This window comes from Engystomops pustulosus, chromosome 10, assembly GCF_040894005.1.
Source record: "Engystomops pustulosus chromosome 10, aEngPut4.maternal, whole genome shotgun sequence".
NCBI lineage: Eukaryota > Metazoa > Chordata > Amphibia > Anura > Leptodactylidae > Engystomops > Engystomops pustulosus.
Window position 1 is genome coordinate 78,698,322 of NC_092420.1, and position 12,371 is coordinate 78,710,692.

The 12,371-nt window shown below is 42.4% G+C and overlaps 1 protein-coding gene across 4 annotated transcripts in view; it reads right to left on the reverse strand.

Annotated features, from left to right (window-relative positions):
- PAPPA2 (pappalysin 2) overlaps positions 1-12,371 on the reverse strand; it is a 188,895-nt gene that overhangs the window by 58,830 nt on the left and 117,694 nt on the right. For all 4 annotated transcript variants that reach the window (XM_072126779.1, XM_072126781.1, XM_072126778.1 and 1 more), the window contains exons 12-13: positions 6,469-6,558; positions 3,122-3,257 (exon numbers count right to left, since the gene is read on the reverse strand). In XM_072126779.1, coding sequence (XP_071982880.1) covers positions 3,122-3,257; positions 6,469-6,558 — 226 coding nt within the window. The remainder of the gene's footprint in view (positions 1-3,121; positions 3,258-6,468; positions 6,559-12,371) is intronic.

Genomic DNA, 12,371 nt, shown 5'->3' on the forward strand with positions numbered 1-12,371 from the left:
ACTTAAGAACAAACCTCCAGACCCTATCTTGTATGTAACCCGGGGACTGCCTGTAATCATCTTTAGAATACACTGAGAAGAGGCTTTTGCCAGGAGAAGAGTGTGAATTATTTATTCCAGCAAGGAGAATGCTTTGTGCTAGAACATACCAAGAGACTCGCTATCCCTTGTAAGGTCAAGAATTTCACTGCACTTGGACATTTCCATCTGAAAGCCAATAGACTGATCATTTCAGAAAGGAATGAGAAGATGAGGTTATTGTCCTATTTTGTGTTAACATTTAGGGCAACTGTGATCCTATATGTTATTCTGGGAATCAGGTTATCCTGTTATTACCAAGAACAGAACTGGAATAGACAATGAATGGCAGTGCCGGGCAGACACAACAGAGCAGCAATTTCCAACAGTCCCTTACTATGGAATGGGGTGGTGGGACGCGTGCTTCAACAAGTGCTCATCAATAAGTGAGAATGAGGCCCTTTTTCTTGGGTTTGGCACCCAGTGGATAGAAGATAACCATATAGTTTGGTACCACCCCTCAGATTTGACCTTCCAATCAGAAACAAAGTTGTATACAATAGAGCAGGAATAGTCTAACGTTGGTCCCTGTCTTGCTCCAGTTGCCTCCAAAGGTTTGATCACTTGTGGTACTTCCTAAAACGTATATACAAGTCCTATGTCAATATATGAGACCAAAGAAGCCCTGCATATTCATGAGTTACTTGCATTGCTCTGCCTCCAAGTTCCTGATTGACAAGTCTCAGTGTACTGGTATGTGGAAAATTGAGTTAGAGCTGTGTTATTTCATTGGCCACTTCATGTCATGTGACCATCTAAGGTCCTGTTACATTTGCACAGTCTATCCCATATATGCATCTGATAACATGAAGTAGCAGCCTCTATGGAAAATGAGGACAAGTAGAAGTGCTGTAATCATGCCATGATACTGCCATGTGATCAGATATATGCATGGTGTACAGTTTGGTAATGCTAGGAGGCTAAAGGACCTGTGATGATGTACCACTGCTCACATGACATGCTGAGAAAAAGTATGGGACATGGGGAGTAGATGGGAGGGACCTCTGATGCCAGGTAATATAAGATAACGTTGGTTCATGGGGATGTGGCGGAAACAATTTTTAGATAAAAGAAGGGTTTCATTTAGTTAATAGGGCTCTATGGGAACCTGTCACTAGCTGTATCTGTGAAAATGTAGTGACAGGTTCCCATTAAGGTGAAAGTTAGCGTGGTAATATTTGCATTCAGCATTCTTAATTGTTCCCGTGCACTCTGCCTGGCCATGGAAAGGGACCCATATTTATAGATAAATATCCCTTTTTCAATAAGATATATTTTTATAAATTTTTCATTTTTAGGAACACATATGCATTCGTAACATAGTATATAGATATTTTCTGGAGCAGTGACAGATCCCCACTATTCCATTAATCCTAGACCATATACTGTACATCCATTCTGTTGGATTTTCCGGTCACCGCTGGAATCTGTGTAATATTTTACACTTTTCTGTATCCACGGGGCTCATACATATAATCCGCAGAGCATTCGCTTCTCAATCCTTATGGATACACCAGTTTAATAGGCTGATAACATTAGAAACTTTGCCCAAGTGTTCGCCATGTGACTGTAAACAAATTGCTAGACCCGAAGCCCTTTCCAAGGAACAGATGTCTCCCCCATGTTAGCGATTCGCTGACAATGACACAATGCTTTGTTATTGCCTTTATATCTATAAACACCTTCACGAGTTGTTAAGTAATAAGTAACGTGACACTAATGGAGCCAAAATAACTCGGGCAGATGGCGTGACTTAATCATTAAAAATACCGCAGAGATCATATGATAACACCTATGACATGCGGGATGTGCGGAGCCGGGGAAGTTGCTACGCAACAATATCTTACTTCTGATTACTAAGCCTGAGGTTATGTGTTACCGCGAAATTTATTCATCCAGATTTGGGACAGTTTTTTGTATTTGCCATGGGGAAATGCGCATTCATTACAATATATTTATCTTTTAATGGCTGCAGATTTATGAAATGCTGAAGCTGCTTATGGCGTCTGCTGTAAGTTTTAGGCTGGTTTGTAATTTTTTGGGGGGTCCCACTGTAATGTGTAAAAGATGTGACCTGGAATCATATCAACTAATGCAAGTTAACCATATTTTAATGTAGTTTTCATAATTAATCCCTTACCCACAGGATATGAAGTGACCAACTACCTTACTGGAAATCTCCCATCAGAAATCAACATCATGATAAACCAGGGTCACTTACTTTTATATCCAGAGACGGTGACTGTACTAATCTTCTTATACTTGTTATCCATGACCTCCTTCCTTCTAAAATCAACTCTTAAATTTATGCTAATGTGCTTGAAGGGCTCCTGGGGGTGTTACCAGAACCCCTCTGTACAGCAGCTTCACAGGTTGTTACACTGTCTCTCATTTCCCCTCTGCTCTGTCAGCACTACTACCTACTGTGCATAATGTAATCTCACTGCAGCAGAGGAAGAGTGAAGTGCTCCTTGCACACTGCCGCACCCCCAGGAGCCCTTCTGGCTTAAAATTGATTTAAAAAGGAATGAGTCCATGGTGTAGGACAGCAGCTGGAAAGGTAATAGATGGCGTATATATTCCTATATACCTGTGGTAAAGGGTTAATGCACTGACCAGAGACTGCAGAAATCAAAGGTGCACCTTATAGTCCATTGTGCCTTGTATATGAACTGTACTTACAGACAACAGCTGCCTTGAACTGTGCATAGTTCTGCCACCTACTGGTCATTCATCCTTATAATCAGGTGCGCCTTATAATCCGGTGCGCCTTTAAGTCCAAAAAATGCGGAACCTACTTTTTTACTAACAGTGTGGTTCACATAGAGTTTCTTACCACCCAGAAACAAAGGATATAGGGCCATGGAAACTGGGCCACTTACTCTGAGGTAGAATAGGCAACATCTATGATTCGCCCTTGATCTGGTCCTCATACTAGCTTTGCTGAATATCAGTGAATTTTCAGTAATGTGATTTCTCATATACCTTCTACTACATAGCACCTCTGTCGAAAATAATCCTTCCTTCTATCCACTTTACTTACCAAGCGAATGGTTCTGTCCTGTCACATCTGTCAGATGAGCAGTGACTGTGGCCTTCAGGGCGCTGCGAGGAAGACTTCCATCAGAGGACAGGTAAACGAGGACTGAATCTGCAAGACGGGGGTTATCAAAGCTGACCTAAACCGAGATGGATTAATAGTGAGAAGGTAAGAGTTAAGTCACGTAAAATCACCTACTCATATAATAGGTGGACAATGCTGAATCTGTCATACAATTGAAAGATTGTGACTGTATAGGTATAAAATGAACAGTTTCGTTACTACATGTAATCTCCAATGTCCGGTTGGGTCCATCATTATTTAGTAATTTAATTATTTTTAATACAATGGGGGTAATTTACTAAGGGCCCGATTCGCGTTTTCCCGACGTGTTACCCGAATAATTCCGATTTGCGACGATTTTCCCTGAATTGCCCCGGGATTTTGGCGCACGCGATCGGATTGTGGCGCATCGCGCTGGCATGCACGTGACGGAAATCGGGGGGCGTGGTCGAACGCAAACCCGACGGAATTGGAAAAACCGCCGCATTTTTAAAAAAAAATTGGTCGCACGCGCCATACTTACATGCACCAGGAAGAGATCAGTGAACTCCGACACAACTCGGCGGACCTCAGCGCAGCAGCGACACCTGGTGGACATCAGGCGCAGGACCTTCATGAATCGCCAGAAGACCCGAACGCTCGTCGGAGAAGCCGCCGCTGGAACGCGAATGGACCGGGTAAGTAAATGGGCCCCAATGTATCCATCCACACTGGTTGGTTTGCCTGGGGAAGAAATAACTCTGAAGTCCCACTGATCACAAGAACAAGTATTCTTTGTCCCCCATGTAAACATCCATATGATCATCCATATTTGCTGTCCATGTTGATTATTTCTACGGTACTTACAGCATTTTTAATAAAAGTAAACTTAACTAGCCCCTCTATTCCAGTTTCGGGGGTAATCCCTACAACTCACGCTCATATGTTGCCTTTCTGGGGCAGGTTACAGTCAGTAATGTCTGTTTGAGTTAAGAACCCCATTAAGATGAACGCTTATTTGTCATGGGGTTAGCTTATAGGGTTTGGACACTTATAGCAATCGCAAACAGGTTAAAGGACATCGACCACCAGGATGAAAGATTGTGAACCAAGCACACTGACATACTGGTGTGCGCCCCCTCTGGTAGGATCTGCTCTTCTTTAACCTTCCTATGCCCTTGTTTTTAAGAAAAAAAAAGGCTTTAAAAAGCATGCAAGTAAGCCTGAGGGGCTCCAGGCTTCATTAACACTTATGGAGTCTAGAGCCCCACACGCTCATCTGCATAGTTTTAAAGGCCTTTTTTGTAATAAACCAGGTCATAAGAAGCTTAAAGAAGAACAGATCCTGCCAGAGGGGGCAAACACCAGTATGTCAGTGTGCTTGGTTTATAATCCTTCATCCTGGTGGTAGTTGTACTTTAAGTACCAAAACGTAATAGGGTCACCCATATTATACTTAACCTGCAAGGAGCCCCGATAAAAGTAATGACAGTAATAAATGCATGGCCCCCTCAATGTGTCTGAAGCCAGCAGGACACGTGAAGTGACAGGAAGTCCTGAGTCCTGCTGCCCAGGGGTCATGTGACCTGTTGCATCTGGCAACAAACAGCAAACTCTAACAGGCTAAGTAAAGTATGGTTATAGTCAGCACTGCCTGTGATGTCCTGTGTCCTGTAGGCTTCTGATGTATAAAGGGGGCCGTAGAGTCATCATCACCACTCCCATAGCAATGGTTGGTGAGGCATACATTTAACAGGACTGCAATAACCCTCAACCTGCATGCAGCCCTCATCATTCTGGTTCAGCCGTCTGTCACTCAAGCCACAGCTGATACTAACTCACAAGTTCAGATGATACCACCCAACTCTCCAGAGGAACACACACCCAGCACCAAGAATTGAATTCCCTCCGTGTCTCACCACACCGTGACTGAGCCACCCAGCTTTTTATGGAGAGGAGTGAGGAATGGTGCTCCCTCCTCCACCCAGCCATGTGCCCTCCTGGTTTGCGGCCTGGGGGATATCACGGCCGTCTGATTGTGGCCTTACCCTGTTAAAGTTTGGTATAGGTGGCAGAGGATATCACTGGCTCGGGACTTATCTCAGGCTGCTTCTCCTGTAAGCAACTTGTGTAGGAAAATTGTGGGATCTGATGACAATTTTACACAATATTTTGTAGTCTCTAATCCTTTTTTTACTTGTTGTTATTAGCAAAGCCACCCACAAAAAAAGAGCACAGTCATTCGGGAATTTTCTGCCATTGGTATAAATTTTGTTTAAAAGAAACCTAGCACCGCGGATCTACCAATTATGGTAGATCCGGTGGTAAGGCCATCTATTGTATGTAAGGATAGCCCTTTATCGCTTATCGACCTTCATAGCGCTTATCCTTTACTCCACTATATCTTTATCTTTAATCAGGGAATATGCTAATTTTCGAAAGAGGCCACAGGGGCATGGAGTAGCCAGAGCTGAGGCTACATGGCGCGACTACTCCACGCCCCAGTAGCCTCTTTGATCCTCCTACCAGATAGCTTCAGTAGCTCAGGCTTCGGAGCCGAGATTGTGCAGCCGCCGGCCTGCGTTCTGCGCATGCGCAGAACTCCGATTTGGCTGACGAATGCGTGCAGCTCCTCATAGCTGCGCACTGAAGCTACCTGGTAGGAGGATCAAAGAGGCTAATGGGGCGTGGAGTAACCCCGCCTTGTAGCCTCAGCTCCGGCTACTCCACGCCCCAGTAGCCTCTTTAGAGAATTAGCATATTTCCTGATTAAAGATAATAAAAGATATAGGGGCAGATTTACTTACCTGGTCCTGTCGCGATCCCTGAGGTGCGTTCTCCGCCGAAGATGAAGTCCGGCGCGATTCACGTAGCTTGTCCATCCAAGTTCCTGCATCCGTCTTCATCCCGGTGCTTCTAAGTGCATGTCTTGTGACACAATAGGAAATGTTAAATCCTGCGCGTAGTCCGAATGCAATGGGTTGTCCGACAGCCCGCCACCCATATTTTTGTTGCGTGCAAGCCGGCGCCGTTGCACCACAATCCGATCACGTGCGCCAAAATCCCCTGTTAAATGCGGCGCAATTGTCGGGAAACCAGTCCAAAATGAGCTCCATAGTGGAGTAAAGGATTAGCCCTAAAAAGTGCTTTTCTTACATATATAATAGGTAGATCCGTGGTGGAAGGTTTCCTTTAATGATGTATTACCAACATTTTTTTTTAAATCTATACAGCTTTACCCGTATGAACACCAAGGGCCCTTTTAAAGTTTTCCTAATTTTCAATACAGTTTAGAAGAGCAAAATTACCTTTAACCATACAGTTTCTTCAGGAAAGGCATTGCAGGGAATCCATGAAAGCATCCTATTTCCAGGTACCGCACTGAACAGCAGGCAACTCTACAAACAAAATACAAGACATGTCTAGAAAAATAATCTTCCTTTTTTCCACCTCAATTGCCAATAGTTTAGATTTTTTTTTCCAGGGACACTTCAATACTGTACAAAAGCATCCAAGCACATAATGAGCTGTAATATCCAGCGATGGATCATGGTGTGCTAAACTATCCATCAAAACATGTTTACCAACCCGATGGTATTTTGCATTTTAAATTATCCTGTTGAATAAATCTTCATTTACAAAACCCAAATAATTTGAGAAATAGAACAGCCGCCAGTTTATCTATTGGATAATTACATTTCGCAACATTTGTAGCACAAAAACTGGGAATGTTGATGAAAACTGCCAAAAGTTTGAAACAAATATATTGTAAGGTTCTACAGAGAACGGGTCAGAGGAGATTACACAGAGCAGAGGGCTTCTGTGTACAAAACAGATGCAGGAACCTTCCAGTCCAAAAGTTAATTTGTCAAGAACATGGAGTTCCCCGTCAAAGTCCATTGTCGAATACAATACTTCATCGATGGGATAACATCACCGGAAGGCCGTGGCTACGAGCCTTGGGAAATCCAAGACTTTCAAGTAACATAGCCAGAAGTTCACATAAAACAGATGATGGACAATATTAAATTATAAAATTGACCCCCCCACTATTAAAGTGCTTGATTTTGTTTTCAAGACGGAGAGTTGGGCAGAAGGCTCAGGTGTCTCTGGTGTGGTCAATGGTTGAGAATTTTCATATTCCTCTCTGAGCTGATTTTTCTCTTCTCGGGTTAAGGAGCTTCTACTCCTGGGCGGTCTGCTATGCCCAGAGGCCCACCTACTTTCTGTTTTTTATGCCCTTCTTAGTGGAAAATAAAAAATATCATCACTGATTACCTGCATTAATATTATGTGTGGTCCTCTTGACTTAAGGTTCCCAGTGCAGTTGATTTATTCTTCTAATACAGGCAGTCCCGGGATTACGTACAAGATAGGTTCTGCAGGTTTGTTCTTAAGTCGAATTTGTATGTATATTTTATCATTGTAACACAGCCAAATTTTTTTGGGTCTCCGTGACAATCGAATTTTAAAACTTTTGGATTGTCATAAGAACCAGGATTAACAATAAATCTTAATTACAGACACCTGTGACAGTTCTTACAGCTGATTATTGTAGCTAAGGCTAAAGTAAAGTAAATTAGCAACATCTAGAGGTCCGTTTGTAACTAGGGGTCGTCTGTAAGTTGGGTGTTCTTAAGTAGAGGGCCGTCTGTTTTGTTAGGATGCAAAATGTTATCTTGTGCAATCTGATATATATATAAGAGAGGGAATGATAACTAACTTCAGTACATAACATGTATCCAGATTCACCTAAATCAAAATTCAATACGCAGCGGAAGGGAAGAATATTTTGTAATTAACATTTATTTTTTAAATTAATTGATATAAGTAAAACAAACATTGTGCCCACACTGACAACCCAACACAATTATGTTGTATTGTCAGTTTGGGAACAATGTTTATTTTATTTACTTTCATTAAAAGTTAAGTTTTAGAAGTTTTAATTACAAAATAATTATGCTATTAAGTTTTGTAAAAGAGTCGTATTATGTGTAAATTCCAGATATGTATGTTTTTATCTTTTTGTATATTGAAGGAAAAAAATAAAATGGTTTATAAAAAAGGAAAAAAAAAAATTATAAGGGGGGCTCTGCTGTGAACATATCATTGATTATGGGGTTCTGTTGCTGTGGGCATATTATAAAATATTAAAGGGTGCATGTTCCACCCTAGTTTTATACTCTAGTTAACAAGTTTTCCCAGTTTTTTTGTGGTAAAATTAGATGCCTCGGGCTCATACTGCAGTATATATGGAATATTAAAATCCGTAAAGAATATGTAAATCATATTTTAATGCAGGATAAGAAAAACTATGCCTCCAGTGCCATCTTAAATAAACCAGCTTCCTCTTCATCAATGTTTGACTTTCAAGAAGCCTAGTGGCGGGAAATGGAAAAATAGCTAAACCGAACAGACTCCCAACTAGTGCAGTTGTTCAATTATTGGTTGTTATATTATTACACCTTGTTAGTACAGTAAAGGGAACTGGTTTGGCTAGGTGACAGGACATCGATATGGGTCAGGAAGCTATTCATTTTTCTAGTATTTTCTATGTTGAATGCAGCTAATCAATACCAGAGCTCACAGTCAGATGATATTGTATTGAGTAGCTATTGGAACTGAGTATAATTACTGCATTTATATAAATCCTAATTTATATTGTGCATTTTTTACTTCTGAGTTACAATCAGTCTAGAATAATGCAGAAACCAAGCGTATATAAATGTAATTACAATAATTAGAGAAAAATGCTTAATACAAAGATCAAAAACTTCATTCTCCACAGGGGTCCCTGGAAGTCTTTGCTAATGACCTTGGAAGTCATAGTCATCGGGGGCATAAGAAATGTTGAAAACTGTGGATCGCCTTACAAGAACTCAATCAATGTGCTGTGAAGTCACATTAAAATGTATCGCAGAGAAGTGCTGCAAACATGGAGAAACTTGTGACCAAAACTAAGAGCTGCCACATATACAAGACGTGGGTGATAAGCATTTGTTATGCTTTATCTGCTATCTTTTTATTTGTTACTTTTGCCTAAGTTTAGAAATTACTTACCATTTCTGAACAAACAAACATGTCAGGGGGTGTAGAGTTCTACGTAATTTACCTTTTATGAGCATTGATAAAAAGGAGAGAAATATGTTCTCCTGCAACATCCCCCACTGGGGCCTAACCTTTTCTTGAGGCCTGGAGGCAGCCAAGGCCCAGAATACCGGAGTGGCTAGCTATTACGGCCTTGGGCATGCTGTGGTCTTGGTGCTTGGTATGGGGACCGGAGGGCTGACCTACAGCTTGGTGGTATTTGCAAGAAATATGGTTTCTCCCTGGGGTGACCCCTGAGGTGTCTGCAGGATGAATCCCTGGGTGATGGATGGGGAAGCCCATGGTGGTAAGCAGCCTAGATCCAGGGATTAGACAGAGGCAGCGTTGTGCAAATCAACTTACAGTGCAAATCAACAGCAGGCAATGGCCAAACGATTAACAGCAGATTCTCAAGCTGGAAGAGTCATGGAAAGCTAGTCCACAGGAAGGTTACACGCAGCCTAGTGTTAGGTACAGATGGCTGGGCTAGTACAGATGGAGTCCAGGGGGTGGATCTCGGCTCTGGGCTTAAGTCTCCTGACTTTCCCTGGGTGCTAATGGCTTGTCTGGGGGCGATGGCATGAGACACCTATAGTTCCTTGAATTAGGACTGTGGCTGTGGCAGACAGACCATAAGGTCTGGTTCTGTCTGTAGACTCTATGCTCTGACCAAGACATAAGACCATGTGCTTCCACCCAGCAGGGGTTCATATGCTTCCTTGGTCAGATGGTGGCACACCTCCAATCAGCTTCAGGCTCGTTTTACAAAAACCTAATTGGACAGTAACATCTCACAGTGTTAAATCTTGCCTATCCAGGTAGTGGCTACAGCTGCAATCATTCAGTTCTCCTAGAGGTAGCTTCTGGCTGAGTTGTGCATGGTCACCAGATAGATCATGACCAGGGGAGGGCGCTATACACAACTTCCACCTTGCCTATGCATTGGCAGGGGTATTTCACACACATGTCAATGTTTGCTAAGTGCCAGGCTGAGATTTTATTTCATACTTTTTCAGACCCCCTTATATGTGGTTTGCCTCTTGCTAGGCTCAGACTTTTCTCAACAATAATATTTGTGTAATGTGAGGTCTGGGAGGTGAGTATACTGGTTCCTTAGATATATCTCGCTTTTATCTTTGACCCTTTGCTGACAGACAATGATGGATTAGACTGTGTGATTCCCCCTCTCTTATCACAGAAAACGTGAACACTTTCAATACTCTCTGGTCATCCATATCCTTCACCTTCTCCCTCTTGCCATCTGGTTGACCACTTATAGCAAACATTAACAGGGTAAATAAAAGACCCTAATAAGGTCACCCATGTTATACTTTCCCTGGTAAAATTGCCCATTCACTTCCAGGAGATATAAGTCACCTGACCTGAGCAGTGGGACTCAGGACTTCCCGACTTTTCCTGTGTCCTACTTGCATCTGGTGGATGGAGTTGGTTGTGCAGTAACTACTGACAAGGACACCCACACAACCCTTCCCACACTGATATGTGTGTTAGGACGAAGGGGGCTTTCAGAAAGTAATTGTTGCTTGGCCTCTTCCATCTGCTGGAAGCCAGAAGACACAGGACACAATTCTGCTGCCCGAGAGGAAGGGGTGGAGGGAGGAGTATAGTATGGGTGACCCTATAAGGGTATTTTACTATCCATGTTAAAGGGGATGCCCACTATACCTTTTTTTTTTTTTATGTGTGTGTAAGTGTGGGGGGGGGGGGAGAATAAAAAGTTAGAGATTACATGACCCTCCAACTGCGGCCATTTTATGGACAGGAATATTTGGCTGATGAGGTAAAAGACAGGAGGCTTCACTTTACATATCAAGAAAGAACTTCTAATGGATGCCTATTGGTAAATGATCAAATATTCTCTCCCCCACACTTACACACACATACAAAATACATGAGCTAAAGTGTCCAACCCCTTTAAGCACCTTCCCCTAATTTTGAGATCTATGGTAAGGGCAGAGAGTTGCATTGGGAGTGCACTCTCTCCACCTATTTGCAGGTACTCAAATTCTGTCCTCAGGCTTTGAGATGCCCCCAGGCACTGGGATCTGGGTGAACCATTGCCTCTACATGTAGTATATCCAAGTCCTCTTTATAAAATGTTACAAACATTACTTAATATAGAAAGAAAAATCAATTATTTTCTCCGTCCTTGAAAAGTACAACAAAATTTTATACGGCCGCTAAGTACAGTAAATTGTGAGCATACGCACAGCAGGAACGTAGACCACTCAAACTAATAAAGAACAAACCCGCACGTCGAGATTTTCAGAATCAGCATCCAACCCAGTGCGACTCATTTATTTCACTTTAGGATTTCATGATCAGTGATATTACTGCCGTGTTCACCCACGGCTGTCGAAAATTTCTGCTGGAGGTCAATATATTGTATGCGGCAAATATGGTTCTATTAAATCAATTGTGTCACAAAATACAGACTATGAAGCCGGTTTGGCGGACACATGAGAGCGTTGGCGGTTACCAGCTGGGCACCAATGTCTTAGCTGTAATTTGATGAAAGACGTTATAGATCGCAGTCGTAACATCACCGTGGGTAACCTACACAAATGAACCAGAATGTTGAGACGCGCTCAGTTCCAATACCTCGAGTTTTGTGACAAGATGAAAGATTTTACATCTGTGACAGCTTGAAAATATTTAGCATGGAAGCTGAGGAAGTCTATAGATAAATATTGTAATAAAATAAATCCTACGCGCTGGTGTGATGATTTTATGTCCTAATTCTTGTATCGCGTGTACAGCGGGAATAAGACAATAGCTTCTCTTCATCCATTGCTTGTTTTGTCTTAGGTTTAACTTTGAAATTCTTTTCATCCAATTATAGGTCTATTCATAAAAGTTATCTGCGAGACTGGCGTAGAAGCTCCGAAATAATCGAAATGCCTTCAGAACTGCCGGGCATAGCTATTACTATCCCCTTTATTGTACCCTTGGAGGGGCATGAAGGCAGGGGCAGAGTGGGTCGGCGTGGGCGTTTCTTCTCCACACCAAGACCAAGCGAAAATTCACATGGTTTTTGCGCAAAACGACACCAGCTAAGAGCTACCGGTGCAGCCCTCCGCCAGATACATCAGGAGTTCTCCTC